Source organism: Microcebus murinus, chromosome 4, assembly GCF_040939455.1.
Source record: "Microcebus murinus isolate Inina chromosome 4, M.murinus_Inina_mat1.0, whole genome shotgun sequence".
Lineage (NCBI taxonomy): Eukaryota > Metazoa > Chordata > Mammalia > Primates > Cheirogaleidae > Microcebus > Microcebus murinus.
In genome coordinates, this window is record NC_134107.1 from 86,724,936 (window position 1) to 86,749,278 (window position 24,343).

General features: G+C 34.0%; 1 protein-coding gene across 1 annotated transcript in view; it reads right to left on the reverse strand.

Moving 5' to 3' along the window:
- Positions 1 to 24,343, reverse strand: part of GUCY1A2 (guanylate cyclase 1 soluble subunit alpha 2) — a 315,756-nt gene that overhangs the window by 15,896 nt on the left and 275,517 nt on the right. Inside the window, exon 7 of the mRNA XM_012755961.2 lies at positions 15,021 to 15,175. Within this exon, the coding sequence (XP_012611415.1) occupies positions 15,021 to 15,175 (155 nt within the window). The remainder of the gene's footprint in view (positions 1 to 15,020; positions 15,176 to 24,343) is intronic.

Consider the following 24,343-nt stretch of genomic DNA (forward strand, 5'->3'; position numbering starts at 1 on the left):
AGAACAGTTCTGATTGACAATTCCTTAAAAAATATTATACAATGATTATATTAATTTGGGACATGAAGTGAGGATCATTCTAACATTTCCAAATTCTTTCAAAATCTCAAAATCCTTATCTCATTTTATCCACATAACACAATCCTATGCAAAAGCTATTTAAAAATGCTCTTCTCTGCCAAATATATGGAAAGTGAAAGTGAGTTCAGAATAAGCGGGAGGGATTTGCTCAATGAAACAGTAAGACAGCAGAGGCAGTGGAACTGGGATCTAGATCTGTTAACTTAGTCAAGTGCAGCCCTACAATAAATAATATGACGACATAAAGATAGCTCTCCATCACAAAACAACCAAACTGAGGTAAGAGTGGGGCATACATGACAATCAGAACGGAAGTCATCGGTACTGTTTTCATTTGCATGGATGTCAATTTCCTTCACATATAATGTACAATCAGTCACTTCAGAAATAAAATGTAAAAAATTCCTAAACAGTAGTTTGATTTGGCAGTGAATTCCACAGTAATTTTGCTAAGTTCAGATAGAACAGTCATCACTGTGCAATCTGGTGGGTGTCAATCAATGATGCTAATCAATCAACAAACATTCCTTTACTGCTTGTGATGTGCTAAAATAGTCCCCTGAATGGAGGAAATTAGGTGAGGATATATAGAATAAATTAATATAATTAAAAACACAAGAAATGCTCATAGAAACAAATTAGCAATGCGAGGCAGTATGTGACACAACGTAAGGTGTAATCCAAAAGAAGAAATTCTGTAGTATAAAAGGAGAAGTAAGGACTGTGGATTTAAGTACAAAAGTTAAGAACCAGAGCAGGAACTTCACTCCAACCAACTGTAACATACAGCAATAGCTGAATCTTTCCAAACATTTTCCTTAGAGCTCCTGATCAACAATTAGGACTCCACATTTGGTGCATTCCTCTCCTCTTTCTCTATTTCCTAAGTCCTCAAGTTTATGTCTTTTCCAGTATGTTAGCCTCACCAAGGTTTTTATGTTTTGCTATAATTGAGATTTTCTGACAATGAAAAAGAAAATTGGGGTTACATCTATGAATACTTTGTAAAGGACTAAAAGAAGAGGCTACTGGCCACTTCGGATGTCTGGACTTTTAGATAATTCACTGCACTCTGGCTAGGAGGAAATTCCTCACAGTGAATTGATCTCTTGACATAGCTCATACACTGTGCTAGAAATTAGAGACAACAGCTTTTACGAAATTTTATTTTTTTCACATAAGCACTTTGGTATCAATAAACTAAATATGGTTTTAAATTTTGATAATGAAAATGAGAGCACATAACAATATGTGCTCCTATGATATCCAGGATTTAGCAGCCTTTGTATATACAAACACTGACCTGCAATATTCAGATGACTTCCAATAGGAAAATCTCAATTGACTTACTGGGAGGTCTGTGAAGGAGGTCGAGAGGACATTTCACACAGCATGCCTGTGATGATATGAATCATGGTGCCAAATAAATGATCAAATGTGTATACAGGGATTAGGAATTTAGACCTGATCACCCCAGAACCTCTGATCCCCTCTGAAATGTTTTAAGTCCAAGTCCCTGGGCTGGATTCGAAAGCTTTGCCTAACAATCCATTTCTTTAGCACCTCGAGACTGATATGGAAGCTTAGATTCTACATAAATCTAAATTAATCCCCAGCGGTAATCCACAGCTGGTTAATATACAACCTGGGAGTTTCAGCAACATGTTCAATAAAGTATTTGGAAGCCACACGAATCCTGGTCCACCTGCCTGTCACCCTGTCTCTGCTCAACAGTTTTTCTACAAATTTATTTTCAAAATAAAAATTCACTGCTGCTTTGGATCAAGCTTGTGCAGGAAGCTGGATATATCACTGAGGTCTGTGGATCTACTCCCATAGAGCTACAGAAATGAAGCTGGTCTCTGACTCTCTCAACTCTTGTTTACATGCTCATTTCTCCCAATTTTCACCAAGCTTTGCACTCTATCTTATATTTTTTCTTGGAAAAGGACCTGAAACTTATTCACACTGAATGACAAATGATCTAAATGTAATTTAAATTTTAACACCAGATTCAGAGTTTAATAAAAGGAATAGGATTACAATGATGAAATTTCAGACATCCTATTCAGGGATGTATTGTCTTTTCTAAATCACACTTCAAGTGGCATACACAAAGTACAGGTTGGTTATCTATAAGGTAGAGACAACAATTTGGTCTTTCATCCCACTATACTTTTTTCTCTGATTGTATACTTTGATTTAATTGCTAATTAAGTCAGTTAGGGAGGTCTTTACGACCACTTGCTGTGTGCGTTTCCCATACTGCTCCAAGACTGTAGAATTGTGAAAGGTAACATAGGAGCCTGCAATGCCCGAGTCAGGCTTCACCTTCACACTTAGAATCATCCAGTCTTCTGGTCAGTGAGTTCAGGAGTTCAGCAGTCAGCCAGTCAACAAGTGGTTATTAATTAAGTACCTTCTGTGAACGAGGTCCCGAACCAGTGCTTTCCTACATCTGGTCATAATATTCAAGGGGCAGGATATTTAGGTTTAAAGTGAATATACTTGCTTCGCAGCTGCACTCTCTTCTGTAGAACCTGAGACTTCAGTTTTCTCCTATGCATTAAGCCAGATATCACCCACATATATATTTTTCATCTCCCTTTCTCTCACTGTTATTGAAGTCCTCTTTGTGTGTGTTTGTGTATCTATGTGTGTGTGTGTGTATACTATATATATATATATATATATCAGGAGAGAATTATACCTCTTTTATACCTTTACTATCATTGTGCTCTTGTTTCAGTAGAAGATTAATTACAAACTTCAGAAAACAACAATTTGATAAACTCAGGAATTCAATCTGCTGTGTTCAGTTAGAAGTTTCTATTGTTGCTAAATATTCACCTGAATATCTTTTTGCAAAGGAATGTATTCAGACTCTACTGTAATGGCACTGGGCATTGTCTTTGAGTTCAGGAGAAGGATGACACTTCTGAAAATGGAAATAAAAAACATCAAGACACCTTATGTTTTTCTGAAGTTCCTGAATGTTTCCCTTTCACCTTCTTCTTTCCACCTGAATGAAAGAAAAGAAGGAACTCTGCTATGTATTTCTGCTTTGTGCTTCACTGCTCCAAGATCTGATGCAGTTTGAAGATAGGCCCAATGAAACCATAGTCATTGAGTCAGCTAGACAAGCCTAAATCCCTTGAAACCCAGTGATTCATTCTCTGGAAATAACACACTGCTGTCCAAATAAGGAAAGTAAAAATCTAGCTCACTAAGAAATAAAACAGAAAAAAGATCTCACCGAATTTTTTATGCATTTTAAGGTTACAAACATTTTTAGTTGTGGATTTTAAGGCAATTTTATAAGATTGTCAAGTTGTTGGTTCTAAAATTCAGATTAATGGATAAATTCTCAAAAATGAATAGTCTTTCTGTATGTCCCCTGAAAATTATAAGACAGAGTTTCAGAGGTACTTCTGTGAAATCCTAGCTCACTTCTCTCTGCAACTCACCTTGGGTTAAGTACTAATGAAAAGTGTGCTTACTGTGGGGTTCCACAGTCTACATGCCTGGGGCTTGCTAGAGAGTGCACATTCTGGCATGTTTCTTTCTATTTGAGTGACAAAACTAATGCCGCTTAAATACTTGAATTTTAGGAGCTAAATAGCTAAAGATGATTCCACCCCATTGGCTTCTCTGGACACTGTCAATTTTGACCTTTAATAGCCTGAAAACTCCATTTCCAGTAAATGCCAAAGGATTTAAATTCAAAACACTCACTCAAAAGTTTAATATGTCTATAGACAGAACTTTAAAAAAAACAGATGACAAATGAGAGATTAGAAAAGATAACTGTAATCAGTTCTTCGAAGATAAATAATTACCTCACATTTTTTCACTTCTCTGACCAAAATTCTTTCCTAAAAACAAATCTATCATTATACTAGTCTTTATAAAAGACACAGGAAGGACCAGAGAGAAGAAAATATGCACATTAACTTTTAAAAATGAATTCATTATTAAAAAATGAGGGCAACAACTGATTTTAAAGAATTCTATGTTCTTTATTTTCTATATTTTTCTACCAATAAGAAATAGACTTAGCCTGGACATATTTTAAAAAGAACATGCAGAATTGTAATAATTTCAGTTCCAAAGAAGGCAAAACAATCTAAGAATATATTTGAAGGCTAAAAAACAAAGAGCATACTTTTTCCCATTTCTTTAAAAGTGCAATCTACTTCTATTTACCATCTTGAACCATGTTTTATAGGATAGCCACGTGTAGAAGACTGAAACAGGATCCGCACCTTTCACCTCTCACAAAAGTCAACTAGTGGTGGATAACAGACTTACACCCAAGGCATGAAACTATAAGAATTCTAGAAGAAATGTTGCAAAAATTCTTATAGACACTGGCCTTGGCAAAGAATTTATAAAGAAGACTCCAAAGGCAATCACAGTGACAACAAAAATAAGTAAAAGGAATTTGATTAAATTAAAAAGCTTCTGCACAGTCAAGGAAACTATTTGCTCACGAGAGCAAACAGACAACCTACAGAGGGAGAAAATATTTGCATGCTACACATCTGATAAACGGCTGATAACTACAATCTATGTAGAACTCAGGAAAATCAGCAAGACAAAAATCAAAATATCCTATCAAAAAGTGTGCAAAGGACATGAACAGAAACTTTTTAAAAGAAGATAGACTAATGGCCAACAGACATATGAAAAAATGCTCAACATCACTAATCATCAAGGAAATGCAAATCAAAACCATAATGAGATTATCACTTAACTCCAGTTAGAATGGCCTTTATCAGAACATCCCCAATCAATAAATGTTGGCATGGATGCAGAGAGTTAGGAACACTCATACACTGCTGGTGGGACTGCAAACTAGTACAACTTCCGTAGAAAGTAATATGGAGATACTTCAAAGAGACACAAGTAGAACTACCATTTGGTCCAGCAATCCCATTACTGGGCATCTACCCAAAGGAAAAAAAGACATTCTATAAAAAAGATATCTGCACTCAAATGTTTATAGCAGCACAATTCACAATTGCAAAGATGTAGAAACAACCCAGGTGCCCATCAATACATAAGTGGATTAATAAAATGTGGTATATGTATACTATAGAGATCTACTCAGCCACAAAAAACAATGGTGGTCTAGCACCTGTTGTATTACCTGGATGGAGGTGGAACCCATTCTACTAAGTGAAGTATCACAAGAATGGAAAAACAAGCTCCACATGTACTCTCCATCAAACTGGTATTAACTGATCAACACTTACGTGCACATATAGTAGTAACATTCATTGGGTGTCAGGCAGGTGGGAGAGGGAAGGATGGGTATATTCACACCTAGTGGGTGGAGTGTGCATTGTCTGGGGGATGGACACGCTTGAAGCTCTGAATTGGGGGGGGCAAAGGCAATATATGTAACCTGAACATTTCATAATATGCTGAAATAAAAAAAATATTCCTTGAAAATTCGCCTAATATGATCCTCCTCAGAAATACTAATTTTTGTAAGGAGAAACCATGGTAAGGTGATAAATAAGAATGGGACAGGAGAAGAGATGGAGGTAAACTCTGTAAATCTGATCTCTTACTTTATAGGGATTCTCTTTCCCCCACAGAGGTGAGATGGGCACAAATCAGCTAATGGTATTAGTTAAGCCACTTAAATTCTCTGATTCTACATTTTTCTGTGGAAAAAAGAGAATTTTTTAAATCTCTAATTTATCTCAAAGATTTTTACAGAGCTAACATTTAGTGAAGCTTGAGATTTTATATACTACGCAGATTACAGAGAGTCATGTAAAGCAACGCGATCAAGCATGCTAGTTTTAGACTTGCAAATCTGAAAATTTCTCAAGTACGATCTCCAGAGAAAACACTTTTGTGTTGGCCAATAGCACAAAAATTGATTACAGAGCAATTTTGATTTATGATAGTAATGGGTGACTAATGCATGAGAACCTTTGCACTTTAATCAGAGCTATGAAAAGGATCCTTGAACATAGCATTTAGAACAATCAGAGTTTTCATAATACAAAAGAATAGTGGGAGGTACTGACTAAAGACCCAATTAAAATTGGTTTCAATTCTCTGGTTTAATAATGATTTCTCCAAACATACTATATTTTATTAAATATTAAAGTGTATGTACATAATGCAATTCATGATAAATTTTTTAGAAGATAAACTGCTTTGTTATGAAGGGATTTGAAGCACACTTATTTATGTAATATCTCATAATATGATATGCAAACAACCCAATATAATACATTATAAAATTTTGCTATTTCCTTTCAAAGACAATGTATATACATTTTCAAAAAAGGAAAAAGACAAAATGATATAGAAGTTTGATTACATAAAAGCAAAAACTTCAAAATAAAAAATAAATTCATAACGCATTATTTTAAAAAATGAGTAAATAAGGCTTTCCAGTTCCTAAGACACAGTGTTAACTATACAATAAATAGAATGGCTATATATTTTTGACCAGTCATACCTGCCAATTATTTCTTTAAAGAGTTTCATACCTTATATACTGTCTTTCTATTCCCACTACTATAGTCCTAGTTCATGACCATACTTCAAGCCTGGAACGATGTTACCTCTTAATAGTCATCTAACCTCTAGTATTCCCCATTCCACTCCCTATGAAACATCATTTCCAAGTAAGTTTTCCTTCCATCGTGCTGTTTCCAGGCTCAAAAAAACATTCAGTGGGTCTCTAACAGAAATAACATCCTGTATTATCTAAGTTGAAAATAAATTATCAGCCCTACCAGATGTTAAAACTGTAATAATATTTCAAGGAAACATTTTATTTTGGAATAATTTTATATTTACAGAAGAGTTGCAAAGATAGTAGTACACTGAGTTCTCCTTAAACTCTTTGCTCTGTTTCTCCTAATGTTAACATTCTTTATAAGCCTGGTACATTTGTCAAAACTAAGAAATTAACAATGGTATATTACTATTAACTAAACTACAGACTTTATTCAGCTTTCACTGCTTTTACACTGAAGTCCTTTTTCTGTTCTAAGATTTAGTATAAAAAACTGTTTTAAATTATCTGGACCTCATTGTGTTCTATAATTCATGAGTAAATGAAGGATGAGATCAATTATGTGACTTATGCGGGATTATAAACTAATTAGTGGTCAAACAGGAATATGAACTTCATGTTCTTTTATTTGGTCATTCATTTATTTAATCAGTCAGTAGTAGTTATTAGTATTTTCTGAATTATGGGCCACTTTGAAAATCTGATAAGACTATTAGAAAATGCACATGTGAGTATGCATAGAACAGGCTTCATAAACACACTAATCCTAAGACTTAAATGCAACACCATCCCCCAATAACCTTGGCAATGTTAATTTCATCTATGTTCTACCTTGGGATTCCGAATTGTCTCCACAACAAATAAACATTTAAAACTTCCTTTTTTACTTTGCCTTTTTAGTTAAAATGTGGGCATCTAAAAAAAAAAACTTCAGAAAGGATTCTTTATCCTGTATTGATTACAAAATCAACATTAATCTCCAAGCCACTTGAAATGTTGCCATTTTTAATGGAGAAAGGGTAAGGAGAATGTAAGGAATGACTTTCTCTCTTGCTTTAAATTATGCTTAATTATCTTAGCAACTAATTTTCACTTTATAGTGTCTTAGATAACATGGAAATTTTACTTAAACTTGGTATTATTTGTAAACATATTATTTATGGCCAGTAAAAGTTATTATTTTTACTTCAAGGAAATTCTTTTTTGTGTGTGATATTAGCAGATGTCCCTCATATAAATGGGAACTACTGACATGAATACCAGATGAGCATCTTTAATTTCTGAATCCTAGAACTATGTAATTAACATTTTAGCATTGCTATCCTGGGAAGAGAGAACACCAGCAGGTCTTCCCTTCATATTAGTTAAAAATGGCTCCTAATATACAACCAGTAAAATTTTATTTCTAGATTCAACCTTGTGCCTAATCATAGCCACTAAACTTATGCCAAATAACCAACTAAATCATAAAGAAAAGAGTCTATGTTGCCAGACACACTCTTCATTTCATATTTATGAAATAATAAGAATAACTAACCATTATTACACAGTACAAACTATATATTTCCTTATTGATTTTTAAAATTTTAGGCAATTAGACCTTTAGAAGTAAGCCAATGGGTAAGTTTTTACCATTTTTGTTATAAAAATGACTGTAACATTATATTCTTATCCTCAAAGACCTCACTATACTGACCTTAAATATGCTGGTAAATATATGGAATAATTGAAGTGGGATATTCTAAAAATACAAAAAAAGGGCCAGATTTATTTATTTTTTTAAAATAATTAGAAAGGTTTATGATTCCCAATCCACAGAATTCCATTTTCTGGTGAAAATGTTACTTGCTATAGCAGGGAGACAAAGGAAGAAAGAACAAAATAAAAATGTCAAAACGAGCAGAATATTACACTCAATTTTGCTACATGTGACTTTTATTGGCACATTTAAAAGGGTAATATTAATGTTGCTGACTGTAATTGGAAAAACAGAAATATAATTCTTGAACCACAGCTCGTTTTCCTTTTGGGAACACTATTAAGTCATTTACTTTGACTGATTATATTTCTTTTGTAAAATAGAAATATAAAATAGTGTTTACTGTTTCAGTGTTTCTATTGACAAAAGGATAAGATGATCAATAAAGTTATTTTAAAGACTGACATTACAGTAACATGACAAACCCAATTTTTAAAATTTTCTTTCAGTATCAAATCATTAGTGCAGATGAGCATTTTTATTTATTTATTTTTTTAAAGGAGGCTACAGGTAAACTGCTAGACAAAAATTTACTGAAGCTTCTTTGGATATCTTTTCCCACATTAAGTGTTCATAGGAAAAAGAGTAAATATTTGTAACATAGTACCTCATTCTTGTATAATAATTATATTGCTAGAACAGAAGATTTTCTAGCTAGTGTTTTCGATTAGTGTTAGTGATTATTGACTTTTGCATGCCAAAAAATATACCTAAGCAACTTCATCATTCTTTAATAAGTTATTAAATTCATCTCACAATTTATCAGGAAGATACATTCCTCCAAATTGTCTATTAAGTCAATTCTGAACAAGCCTATATTCCCAGTGACTAACTCTATGCATCGAAGACACGCTTACACAAGATGTGTTAGCCTCACAGAAAAAAAACACAGTTTTCTGTTTCCCTTGGAAGCCTCCATTTCCCACAGCTTTGTCCTTTATGCTCATGTTCAGATCCAGAGATAGAGATACTGACAACTTTATAATTACAGTGACTCCAAGAAAATATTTTAGCAATAATTCTTTTTTGATTATTCTGAGTATGAAAACAACTCCAGAACAGCAAAAGTGCAACCTGGGGGTATTTATATCTGCAGAGATAGGAAAAACAAGGAATCCCCTTGCTCTGATTCCAGTTTGCTCCCCACTGCTCTTGGCATCATGTTCTTGCAGAAGAAATCCTCTCATGGACACAAGTAATATTCAGAAACTACTGCCTTTTTTTAAAAAAAAAAAGTGAGCCCATGAAAATAGAGAGTAGAACTGTGGGAATTAGAGGCTGGGAAGGGCAGGAAGGATGGGAGAGGTTGGTTAACAGACCCCAAATGACAGCAACGTAGGAGGAATGAGTTGCGGTGTTCTGCAGCACTGTAGGGTGAATATGGTTAACTATAATTTATTGTATATTTTTAGAAAGCCAGAAGTGAGGATTTTTAATGTTCCCAACACAAGGAAATGATAAACATTAGAGGCGATAGATATGCTAATTACTCTGATTTGATCATGACACGTTGTATACACGTATTGAAATATCACTCTGTATCCTATATGTACAATTACTATGTGCCAACTAAGAATAAAAGAAATTATTGTTGTTTTTTTTTTACCATTTTATTTCAACTAGTTATCAACCCAGTGAGATAGTTCGGTCATGGATAAGAACTCAGGCTTTAGAGTAGGGCAGCCATGGATTTGAGTCGATTCCCACGCTTATTTAGCTATACGCTCTCAGCGACTTGTTTAACCTTTCCAAGTTTCAGTTTCTTCTTATCTTAAAAATAAAGATAATAACAATGCCTAACTCACATGCATTCTGTGAAGATTAAATAATCTAATGTGAATAAATTGCTTAGAGAGAATAAGTAATCCAATAAATGTTTGCTGTAACTATCATGAGATGTTAAAGTGGAAAGATATGTAAAAAGATCACCCAGGGCATCTAATATCTCAACCAAGATTAGATTCAATTTTCTTAACTCCTACAGAAATCATGCATGACACCAAAACCTAGCATAAAAATGTGATCTATGGACTCTGTTAGGTTAAACAGCAAGGAGGAACGAAGGTTGTAGATGTAATCCAGGTTGCTGAACTATCCTGGATTATCCAATGGGCCCAGTATAAATAACAAGGGTCCTTAAAAGTGCAAGGAGGAAGAAGAGTCTGAAAAAGATCTGTGGTGATGGAACTAGATTCAGAGAGATGCAACATTACTGGCTTTGATGATGGAGGAAGTAGGTCATGAGCCAAGGAATGAGGGTGGCCGCTAGAAGCTGCAAAAGGCAAGAAAATGCATTATCTGATAGAATGTACAAAAAAGAATACAGCCCTAATGATACTTTGATTTTAGCCTTGTGAGACCTGCATTAGACTTCTATCTTAAAAAACTGTACAATAACAAATTTTTCTTGAAGTCAACAGTAAGTAATATAATTAGTAATTCAATTTATATACATTATTAACTGAAGTAATTATGTACCTCTGCTTAAATTTGGGGATCTTTCAAGAAAACAGCAAGATTTTGTCATATGACTGTGACTTAGATACTCATCAGTAAGAGTGTATGCCTTGGCTAATATAAACTTGTAGAAATATACTGATTACTATCTCAGTTCTGAGTCATAGCTCAAAATGCCTTTGGCCAAATTATATCATGCCCATTCTTTCTTTGAGATTGCCAGATGAAGTCTGTAATCCAAGTATCACACTTCATTAAAACTGGCTAATAAGTAAAATATGAGGATCGACTGCAGGAATAAGATGGTACCCATTTTAAAGATGACAAAACTTGACCCAAATGAGTTAAGTTCCTAAACTTCACACAGACAATAAGCTTTAGAGCCTGGATTCCACCATAGGCACTCTTATTCTGAGCATATGTACTCACCCACTTACCCTATCCTGTTCCATGGTGCATTCGTGCATATCATAGGCTATTTAAGTACTAGTGATTAGAAGACAACTTGGTTTTAACAGAAAAAGAAGCATTTCATAGTGAATAAAAATAGGCATTTTAAAAAGTCCAGAGTAGATCAGTTATAAAATGAATAAACCAAAACTACTTAAAGGTTAAGGAAAACTTCATATCAAAGTAATTAAAAAGTCTTTCTACATTTTTAGTTTGCATGTAGCAAGGAAAAACAAATAATTCTGCTCAGGCAAATCATTCTGCTATTTCAAAATTTGCTGAAGCCATCCTTCATATTAATAGAAGCAATTATTTTAGCTTCACAGATCAGTAGCATGATGTTAAGGCATTGTTTGCAATATGTGTACTATTTTTAAATTGGGATGAGTGGGAACAAAGATGAGTGTACACATCACTTTTACTGTAGAAAACTAAAAACATCAAACATGGAAAATTCAAGACTCAATTAAGATTTCTTTTTGTCCAGAAATAAAACTAGCAATAAAAGTAATCTAGGTGAAAAGGAAATGGTTCTTGGGCATTATTTTATGGAATAAGATGACTCACACATTGTCTAAAAAAATGGGAACTATCATATAAAAGTTATGGTCCTGATTTTAAAGACTATTCCTCTGTCTACAATGAATTTTAAAATAAACAGCATCTGATCTTTCAATTCTAGTAATCTATAGAAAGTATAATTATTTATATCATATGAAATGTAAAGTAACCTAATTCATGTAATGGCAGGTAAATAATGTTCATAGGAACACACTTTGTAATAATTAAAAAGTAGAAAATAATCCTATGTTCATCCATAGAGAAATAGATGAATAACAAATTAAAATATGGTATAGTCATAGGGTAGAACATAACACAGTAATTAAAATGATGAGCTAGAGCTTTATATTTCAACATGGATAGTTCTTAAAAATATAAAATTATGTTTAAAAGAAACCAAAGTTAGAGAGTCATATAGCAAGATATACCACTTATGCAAATTAAAACATATAAAATAAAATTCTATGTTTATGAAAACATATGTAGAAATATATAAAACATTGGGCTTTAAAAATATACCAAATTCACTAGGATATTTATCCCAGTAAAAGGGAGGGAAAATTCCAATGGATGTGTTTAATTGGTTTTTATTAAAAAAATATCTGAAACAAATTAGTATTAAACCAGTGGTGGGATCAGGGATATTATATTTTCTTTTCATTTTCACTGCTCCACAATAGTTATAAAAGTGGGTTTTTTTGAAATAAATTGTTTGGATATCTCAGACAAAATGTATTTGGAATGAATTTTTCAGAAAATATTTCAGTTTACCGTAATATCAAAATAATCCACTTTTTCAAGGTTTATGATAATCATATAGTTTTACTAAAAATAAATTCAATGAGAACCTCTCTGAAGATTTTAAGATAACCAGACAATGTTGGATAGTCTACAGAATTTAATTGAGGGATGAAAACTGGAGATTTCAAACTCTTATGAGCTTAATACTCAGTTTTACTCCACAAGGTCCTATTTGTTCTAAGAGTAACCACATGGCAGCTCAAAGTGTCTATCTGCAGCTCCATTTGATTTTTTTTTTTTTTTTTTGAGGGGGGACAACAAAAAGCTTCAGGGTCTGCAGTGGTTGAAATGATTTAATTCTTCAGACCATATTGATCACTAAAGATCACTAAGGATTGGTATTAAAATGCAATGTGAAAAAGATTGTGAAAACTCACAGTCACCACCATAGTGCACAGGTACTTTGTGTGGCTTGCAGGGTGTTTCTTATTGGTCACATGTAAACAAAGACAACAACCGTTATGATGTCTAAGCTCAGGGCATGAACTCCTCACACAGTTGGCCCCTTCTTTATAATCAGTTTTTTAAAATTGAGTTTCCATAGAAGATGTAAATCTATACTAAGTTACACAGACATGGAAAATAAGTATCAAATAAAATAACACCATGAAGGCAAAACAAATGTAACCCTGGTAAGAAAATCTGGATGAGGTAATTGCTCTTCAGTAACTTTTCCCCACCCTATAGAGCATAAAGTGTAAGAATCACTGATCTCTGCTAGAGAATTTGCCAAAATTCGATTTGATATGGCAATTACTGTCAGATTATCTGCAACATGCTCAGAATTGTGTTAGAAAAACAGGGAGAAGTTTAGAAGAGGCAAAATCCTCTTACAAACATCACCAAAATGGAGATTGTTCTTAAGTAAGGAAGATGGATTCTTGAAGCATGGTGCAGAAGTTGTCTGATAGGCCCTCCAAATCTCTTGGGCTCCTTAAATCTATTAGAAATGTGTCTTTCTTCAAAAACAGTGAAATCAAGGAATTCACTACTTTAATCAGCTTAGCAAGAGCTTTAGAATATACTTTTTAATGTGAACTTTCTCTTGAGTTTATATTTGTAATTTCAGTTCTCTTTCTCATCTGTTCCTCAGCAATCTGGAAATACTTGCCTTTCATCTAAAAAACTTTAAATTTAAATTCTCTCTGCATAGCTTTGGTATTAAAAGCTTCACTATGTCGCCATTTTATTCATTATTATAATCAACTTTTATTATCTTTATATTCAAATTTTCTGTTTAAGGGTTTTTTTTTTGTAATCATCTCAATAAAAATATCAGTGGTCACTAATTTACTCTACATTTTTTCCCAATATGATTCTAAGTTATCTCCAACATAACACTAATTAAATAGCTTGTACACCAATGCTTAGCATAAAGCCAAAGTCTGACAGGGTAGGAGATTTTCAGGCTGTTCCTTGCCATTTATTCTGAAGAGGTCCATCTTATCAGTGCATTTTTTTCATTAATTCCATAAATATTTATAGAGTTCATATCATGTGCTAAACATTTTTTTGTAAATTCCAGGAATATAATGATGTGCCAAACCAAACATGGCCCCTGCCCATACGGACCTTAATATCCAGTGGGGGAGATTTCTGCCAGTCACAAAATTTCCAAGGAAGAGTTCAAGAGGCAGAAAGGTGTAGCATTGTCAAAGATGACCTTTAAGATGGAGTTTGAAGTTTTACTCTGTACCCATCCCAAATCCGAAAATCCAAAATCTGAAAAGCTCCAAAATCTGCAACTTTTTGAGTGCCAACTTGACACTCAAAGGAAGTACTCATCGGAGCATTTTGTATTTAAGATTTTCAGCTTTGGGATGCTAAACTGGCAATATAACGCAAATATTCCTGAATTTGAAAAAGTCCAAAATGTGAAACACTTGTGATCCCCAGCATTTCAGATAAGGGATACTGTATATATTTAACTTTACAGCATCCTTATTTATACTCATTATTCAAAAGAATAAAAGCAGACAGACTGCCTTTTCTATCTTATTCTTCTGATTTTTTATAAACAATGAAGACCATTTTGAAAATATTGGCATTTCTAGTGTAACGTGGACCGTTTGCTCTAGTGTAACGTTTGCTCTCCTGTATTTTAAACAGGTATACCTCAGAAGGACAGGAACTGTGGGAAATGATAAACCTACACTTACCTCTCAGTCAAGTCACATCTTTCATGTACTCTCGCAGGGTACAAATAAAAGTTTGTGTCACGATCACTATCTTCCAGACTGGGCTACTCATCATATCTTGGAGAATGACAGGATCAAGAAAAAGAACAGAGTCTCACAAATGACAGGATATCACCTCCAAGCAATGCCCAAGCCAGGGAGGAGGAGGACAGAGAACACTTACTGGTAAGTGGTTGGGCTGACATTGATGCGCCGAGGGTGACTTCCCGACTCGAATTTGCTTGCCAGGGTGACATTATTTCCAAACAGGCAATAACGTGGCATTCTCACCCCAACAACTCCAGCCAGCACGGAGCCCGAGTGAATGCCTATCCTCATCTAAAAAACAATGAGAAAAGGACAAGAACATATTTGTTTCCAGGTATGCAATTAATTATAGTAATGAAAGGTACTACTAATTACTAAAAAATTAAAGAATTACTAAATTCTTAAAGACAAGAGGTGAGTCTTGGTCATTTTTTTGAGCCTAATATCTGGACCATTATAGTGCTCAATGAACGTAAGTGCTGTGGGATAAATCAATAAATGGATTAACTAAATGAAAAAATCTAAGTTTAATTTGCTACCTAAGTCTGATTGTTATAGGTCAAATCAGGTTTCATTTGTACGTAATATAGTATAACTGAAAAGTGTATTTTTCTCCACTTTTCTCTCCAGTTGTTCTTACATAAAAGCCTATTTCTTCCCTTCATAGCATTAAACACAATTATAAATTAAATATTTATATTTCTGTTTATTTTGTTTAAATGTTAATTTTCCCATGAAAGAAGGGTATATATGTATTTTCTTACTGCTGAATATTCATCAATTTGTACAGAACCTAGAGCAAAATAGACACTCAACAGTAAATGATGAATGTTGAATAAATTGCCTAAATTCCCCAACATACTATTAAAATGGAGTTATAGAGAATTCAACCCTGAGTCAGTCAATAGGCATTGATTAAAAAATGCTAAAGAGTAAATTAAGTGCTGTATATTTACACTCTGAGAATCTGATAAAGATTAGTCTGGTCCCTGCATTGAAGGAGCCCTCAATGTAAAGTTGATATACACTTAGCAGTGATCACAGTAATGAAATTATATCAACATGGTTTACACCAAAATAACTGAAACTAATGGAGACCAAATGGGCAAGGACATCCTTAGTTCCAGGGGAATGCAGAGTGTCTCTGAGAAAGGAGGAAGAGAACTAACTCCTACATGCCTACCAGGAAGGCAAACTGTCACCCCTTCACTTCCATGCCCCCATCGCCACTATAGTTGTAAGGAAAAGAAGTCACTCTGAGATCAACCTTTGTCATAGGACTAGAGACTTCTGCATGTATCAACTCATTATAAGACAGATAGAAACTAATGTGGCCTAGCTACATAATCTTTTTTTTTTTTTTTTTTTTTTTTAGCTACATAATCTTTTCATCTACTTTTTAAAACTGACTCTAAAATTTCTTTGGAAATTCAATATGGTAGGAAAAGTCAAGATACATTTGAGAAAGAAGAAAAATTACAGTATTTTCCCTATCAGATATTAAGTCTTAATATAAACATCTAATTAGTGCATGGATATCATCATTTAGGGAAATAGACCAATGGAACAGATAGCCCAGAAAAGCTTATATATATATATATATATATATATATATATATATATATATATATGCTAGATACATGAAAAAGCTGGCATTTCAGATTAGTAAGATAAAGATGGACTTTCTGTTAGAATACTCTGGATCAACTCTGTCTTCATGTGGAAAAGAATTTTCAAGTAAATTGAAGATCTTAATATAAAAGGCACAATTTTACAGCTTTAAAAATAATTCTACTAATTAAGGAAAGGTCAATCTGTGGTATAAGTAAAATTTCCAAATATAGGCACTTTAAAAATACAGACTTTTATTTATCTCTCAATAACAGTTCCCAGGTGAGTGGTCTAGATTGTAAGACAGCTCTATTTCCTTCTGTCATTCAAGGATCAGACCCTCATTGTGTTTCTCCTCCCTGTCTTGGCATATATTTGGAGCACTCTCATGCTCTAAGTTATGGGTTGTGGGAAGATAGATAGCAAAAGTTATCAATTAAAGTGATCTTCATTCTTTGTATAGATCCAAATTTCCATCTGATATCATTTTCTTTCTGCCCAAAGGACTTCTTTAACATTTCTCATACTGTAAGGCCACTGGTAATGAATTCCTTCAGCTTTTGTATGTTTGAAAAAGTCTTTATTCTGACTTCATATCTAAATGATATTTTACTGCGTATGGAATTCTAGGTTGACAATTTAATTTTTTCCTTTTGTACTTTAAAGATGTTGCTACGCTGGTTCCTCCTTTGCATTGTTTCAGATGAGAAATCTGCTGTCATGTTTATCTTAATTCCTTCACATGTGACATGGCTTTTTATTTCGGTTGCTTTTAAGGTTTTCTTTCATTGCTAGTTTTAAGTAATTTAGTTATGATTTCCCTTGATGGTGTTTTCTTTATGTTTCTTGTGCTTTGGCTTTGTTGAACTCTTAGATGTGTGGGTTTATGGTTTTCATCAAATTTGGTAATTTTCCAGCTATTGTTTTTTTCAAATATTTGTTTCCTGTCCACTTCTCCCTCTCAGAGACTCTTATAACATGTATGGTAGGATGCTTGAATTATTTCCAAAGTTCGTTGATAATATATTCATTTAAAATAATTTTTCTCTATTTCAGATAAATTCTACTATGTCTTCAAATTCACTAATCTTTTCTTTTGCAATGTCTTATCTGTTGTTAATAACATCAGTGTATTTTTCATTTCAGACACTGTAATTTTCCTCTCTAGAAGTTCAATTTGGGATTTTTTTATCTTCCAGGTATCAATCTAACTTTCAAACATATGGAATACAGTTAAAATAACTGTTTTAGTGCTCTTGCCTAATGATTTGATTGTCTGTTTCAGCTCTGTATATATCAGTTTGGATTGACTGATTTTTTTTCCCCCTTCATTATGAGTCATATTTTTTCAGCTTTTCCTTCTGCCTAGTAATTTTTGATTGGATGCCAGATATCATGAATCTGACTTATCGAGCGTTGAATGCTTTTATATTCTCATAAATATTCTTGAGCTTTGTTCTGGGATTCAGTTAAATTCCTTGGAAACAGTTTGTTCCTTTCAAGTCTTGCTTTTAAGATTTGTTAGGTGAGCAATGTTTCGTGAAGGACTAATTATCCCCCATTACTAATGTAAGAACCATGAGTACCTTCTCCAATGCCCCTGATTTATGGGGTTTCCCAGTCTTTCTAATGGATACAGGCATTTTTTTCCCCAAGTTCTATCTGAGTGCCAGGTACTTTTTACTCTAACTTTTTTTGGTATCTCCTCCTCCCCTGGGGCTCAGGCAGTTTCCTCATATTACATGCAGTGATCAGTGCTCTGTAGAATACATGAGAAGGACGCTTGGAAGATATCTGGGGGTCTTTGTGCAATCTCTCCTCTCTCCCACTCTGTTTATGACCTCTAGTCTTCTAGCTCCCTCTCTTTAACTCAAGGAGTTCACTGCGTGCCTCTAGGATAATTATAGGACTCATCTCATTTGCTTCCTATCTCTCAGGGATCACTGTCTTCCATTGCTTAGTGCCCAGTGTCATGAAAACTGTTCTTTTGTATATTTTACCCAGATTAAAAAAATTTTTTTTTATTTTTAAGATGGAAGTGTGAATCCAGTCCCTGTACTCTACGTTGGCTGGAAACAGAAGTGAAATCTACTTTTCTAAAAAACTATGTGAAAAATGTACGCCTATTTCTGATGAGGGATTGCCTATTTGGATTTAAAGGAAAACATGATAAGTGGCAATCTTCCTTTTAAACAAGATAAGTGTAAAGCACCTTTCTCTAAAATTAGCAAAGCGTTCTGCAATATCATATTTCTTTGGGGTTCTGTTTACTTTAAGAAGGCCTATTTATATATCATCACCTTGTGCAACACAGATTTGCCTGAAAAAGACCCAGACCTTAGATGCTACGATTTTCATTTGGGGCTTGTGATCATTATCATAATCTTTTTAAGCAGGAGGAGAATAAGAGTGAGTTTCATCACATTGACACATTTTACAGCTTTTTTTTTTATTTTTGTGCTTTCTGTTCAAGAAAAAAGAGTCCATACCCTACACCAAAAATATAGAAGGCTTATATAGTTCTACCTCTGCCTCTTTTCAGAAAGCCTGAGGCTTTTTTAAAGCCAAGTTTTCAAAATGAGAATTATTGTAACATGAAAAATACTCAGGATAATTACTCTGATATCTTTTGGGGGTGTGTAGGGAGGAGTGGTCATAAAAAACAAACAAACAATTTTGTCTCTTAGAATGCCATCTAGAAGATGCACAAGAGTATCGACCACCACAAAAATAGCACTGACCCACTGTACTGCCACTACCTTATAATGGAACACGACTCACAGATTTATTTAGTTTGGGAAGTAAGGAGATACCACTAGAAACTTACAAGCTGAATCATCAGCCTCCATTTTCCTTAGCATTTCTTTTGACAACTTATTAAGATTTCCTAGGAATTGTTGCCTATATAAGGAAGTCACTGATTGCCTCATTCAGAATGTACCAAGAGCATCTAGCTGTTAGACAAAATAAAGAGATACATTTAACCATCAATGGAGGGCTTAGATTCATTCTGGCAAGATTTAGCTTTATTTAAATGGGTTAACCAAGAAGTAGCATTTGCGTCCATCTGGCCAATATACCTTCACTAAACAGGATTTATTTGCACTAAACCAGTGGTTCTCAAATGGGGCCATTCATGCCCCTTGGTGGACATTTGGCAATGTCTGGAGACAATTTTGATTTTCACATTTTCACAACTGGGAAGGAGATCTGCTAATGGCATCTACCAGCATCTAGCTACGGGTAGAGCTACTGGTAGAGCTAGAGATTCCCAGGACAGCTCCCTACACCTAGCAAAGAATTTTCCAGCTTCAAATAGCAATAGTATCAAAATTGAGAAACCCTGCACTACACAGACCTCTGGCAACTTGTTAACATTTAGTAAACCAGCATAGACAAAAATATAAATGCTTTAATCAGATTAAATCTTGGATGAAACATAGTAGACTTTAACCTTAAAAGAAAGTTCATGAAAAAAATAATGGTGTCCCAGGAATTTATTGAAAAACAAAAGAACTTTAGGATATATCCTGAGGTTAGGTTATCTATCACTTAATCTTGTATGTCTTCAATGTATAAAATAGTATAAAACTCTGGGATACATCAAAGTTCCCAATTATCAAAGGATTCAATTACTGTCACAATGTTCTACATATTATTTATTAGCCACAACTTATAACCAACTGCATATTTAGAAAACATACCTCCAAAAACTTTTAAAAACAGAAGGCTTGTGGAGACCTCAGTAAGCCAAAACTCTCTTTAGTTTAGTAAAGAAGGGATGTAGGGTTAGGAGGGAAGCACAGATCCTTTAGTCCAGCTCCCTCATTTTACAAATAAACTAAAGCCCAGAAAAGCACAGTGAAAAGAGCAAATTAGCATAAGGGCCAGCTCTAGACCTCAGGTCACTTGGCTTTGACTTCCGTGCACTATCAAAAGTGCCTAAATAAAGTGATGCCTTAGGCTGTTTCTACCAGGCCCATCAGACTTAAGACAATTTAAAAAATAATATTTAATCTGGTTTGCCTACTTTATCTACACAGAAGGGCTAGCACATTCCAGTCAAAACTGAGAAAAAAATAAACTGCACATTAATTAAACCTAACAGCGGAAACTTTCCCTCCCTTTTTCATCTCACTGTTCATGCAACACTAAATCTTTCCTGACTGGTCTCCTCACAACACTCAAAAAAAAAAAAAAAAAAAAAAAAAAAAAGCTCGATGCATCCATGCCTCTGAGATTTTACTCATGTTGATTGCCTCATCTGAAATACCACCCAATCTTAATCACAGACTCTGATCTAAGTGCTCAGGGTATAAGGAGAAACAAAAGAATTTTTGTTTGTTGTTTTGAAGTTTTCATTTGGAGTTTTCACTTGTTGTGACAGAATAGCTAATTAAAATTATGGTCCATACTAAAAAGTTAAAGTATCCAAGAGGGCAGGACACACACATGCAGCAGGCAGGTGGGGTGGACCAAGTCTGGAGAATCAGTGGAGTCTTCCTTGGAAAAAGTACCCTGTGAGCTCAGTGCTTCTACAGCTGAGAAAGTACCCTCTGAGCTTAGTGCTTCCCACCTTTGGCCAGGAGCTTTGGTACACTTGAGATACCGAAAGAAAGCCAGTCAAGATGGCTGTTGCTTAAAGACAAAAGAGGGAGGCAGGTCATAAGATTGAGGGAATATGTTCCCAGCAGATCATATAGAATAAGATTTCTTCGTCTGGACACTATTGACATTTTGGGTTGGGGATATATCTGCGTTGTGCATTATTGGATGTGTAGTGTCTCTGGCCTCAAACCACTAGATGCCAGTTATACAGAGAAAGAATAAATTATGTCTTGGTAGTTGTGTTGCATAACTAAAAGGGTAAAGACTTTATATTCAGTCCTTGCTCTACTAGCTACTTAATGGTGATAGACCTTCTCCAGCCAATAGCACTGTGGGTTTTTTTTTTTAGGCAATGCACTTTTTCCTATTCACAGCCCTGCAGGTTTCATGGGACTGACTCCACCTCCAGGTGAGGAATAGGCCCAAACTGGCAAGGGCATGACAGTCCCCCAGTGTTAGCAATTAATCTAAGAAAGGACAGATGATCCTATGCAAACCAATGAGAAAGTGGATCTCAGGAATTGGATAATACAAGAGCTATAAAAAGAGACTCTCTTTTCCCCCAGATGGTGTGGTATACATTTGTAAACAGTGTACAGTGTTCCAGAGAACAGCTAGATCCAATCTGACACCAGGACTGGGGGACAGGGGACTGGAGATGTAGGGGGGGTCACCTTGTGGAGGCTGAGGATGAGGCCAATACTGGGAAGGCAAACCAGAGAGAACAAAAGGGAAGCCAAGTTCATGGTGACAACAATTTGGCAGCTATATCTAGCCTCCTATAAAGTTAGTAGTCCTACCTCTGAACTTCTGTTATTTGAGTTAATGCATTCCTTTAATTGTTTATGTCAGCTTGTTTATTCTGTCACTTGCAGGAAAAAAACAAAAAGACTCAAGTCATTACTCTAGCTACATGAATTTAGGCAGGTCAGCTAAGCTCTGTGAGGTTTTTATTCATAAAATAATAATGATAATGCCTTCTTGGTCAAATGAGATAGACTATAGGCCCAGAGTGGACGCTCAAAAAGGTATGAATTCCCTTCCTACCCTGTGATACCCATTGCATTGCTCATGGTGTCAAGGACAATGCCATTCATAACTCAGTAAATAGATTTATTAATTCTGGAATGTGCAAGTCAAACTGAAACCATGATCAGCACTATGAGCTAGCAAGTTAATAAATAAACACAAATTTGTGTTGAAACAGTCCTAGGTGAGCAAGAAAAATATTCAAAATATTCAAATTAAAATAAAAGGTCTCTAGTAGAAAAAGAGGAAAGTCTCCTAGTAGAAAAAGCAAGTTAGCTGTTTACTAATGCTTGCATTTATTTAAGTATTGTCCTTAGATTTATGTGATTATGATTTTAAGCTTTTGGAAAACCTTTAACTGCTTCAACAGAAAGGAACTTAAAGTCATTATTCACGTTGTTAGGCAAGAATAAAATAAGCACTTCATCCTTTGACCAGAATTAGTTAACATGCATTATAAAGTTTTATCATAAAATACTCTTTTCACCAACAAAATGAGATAAATAAAATTTCATATTTTTGTCTTGTTACTTTATTAATAACCAGTATTTCCCTAATAAGAAAGTTAATTAATATTTTAAATTCTAATTTCTAAAGCTCAAGATTCTTACGAAGAATGCAATCAACTCACATCCTTCAGTAATTTTTACAATTTCTTCTAGTTCCCCAGGTATACAAGGAAACAGGGCGAAATAATTGTGTGGCCCTGTGGCATTTTTCTCTTTATCAGGGGATTCAGCCTCCAGTCTGATGGTGTCAGAATGTCATGTTCTCAAGTAACAATCTTAGAAACACAATACTTTGGGTAAAATATCTTACTGTGTTTACTCTAAACACTACAGAAGTACCATTCATATATAAATTTCACTTTATAGAAAGTGTCTGACAAAATAATTGTTCTTATTACTGGTATGACGACATATAATTTCACACATACAATAAGAACTATTGTGACTTTTATGAATCAAAATATGGTGAAATTTTAAAATAATTAATACATTGAGGTTAAGGAAGACAGTGGGTTTGTAATCTTGTTTATGTTTTTTGATGGATAAGGACAGAATGCTACAAAAGACTGCCTAGGAGGGCATACCTGGAATGACATAGCTGATGACACTGAACATCAGAGATTGCTATGGGGATAGGGCACAATGGCTCAACTTCACCATCAACTTCTCATGGGGCACTCATTAATGTGTATGTTGTTATTTAAATACATCTGATACCCAATAGGAGATTTAAATTTGACCCAGCTTGTAGGAGAGTTATTATTAAGTCCTACAAGCTGAATCTGAAATTTACCTTTGTGCAGAAAAGAATGCATTAAATTTTTTTTCAAAGTAAGAAACTGATTTAAATTAATTGGGATACTTAGACTAAATATGCATGTATTTAGAAATAACCAGCATATAATTTAGCAGTTGAAAAAAATATCATTTTGTGTTAGAAATATGGTTATTTAATATATCATTTAATAACATGGTACCTTACTTTAAACAGACATGATCTGATTATTATAATAAAGAGTAACAGCAGAATTCAAAGACAATAAACATAATTTCTACCAACTTCTGATTTTCATTCTGATATGTAGAAAAGAATTATAAACCCTTTTTTGACATCCAATTTTTGGCTATCTAACCAATGATGCCAAGGAAACATTTATTCTACTAATCACGCTTATAACATTAATCAAATCATTCTGTGATACTTTACTTAGTATTAAATACATCTTTATTTTATAATTGCCCAGATTGAAATCTACCTCTTACTATAAAAATACACTTTAATGGCTTTATTTTTAACAAACTCTGTTAATTACTAAAACTGCAAATCTCTTAGAAGTTTCTATTTTGAGAATACTAATGAAAAATATTGCTACTGACTTACCAATTCACTCTGCTAAGTTAGGAAAATAATTTTCCATCAAAATGCAATCCTTAATAGTTAATCTGGAACAAAATTTTTAGTAAGAAAGAAATTTTATAGCAATATGAATCCAAAATAATAATAATTTTTAAAAATCTTAAATATGTAGAAATGGAATTCTTTGAAAAGGGCTAAAGGGATTTAGGAAAGGATTCTAATAGCATTAAGTGTGTGTTTATCAATTTATTCATCTAAATTATCTATCAAAATATATTCCTCTCCCTCCTCTCTCTTTGATTTATGTCAGTGTGCATACACATGCAGTATATAGATTTTATTCTC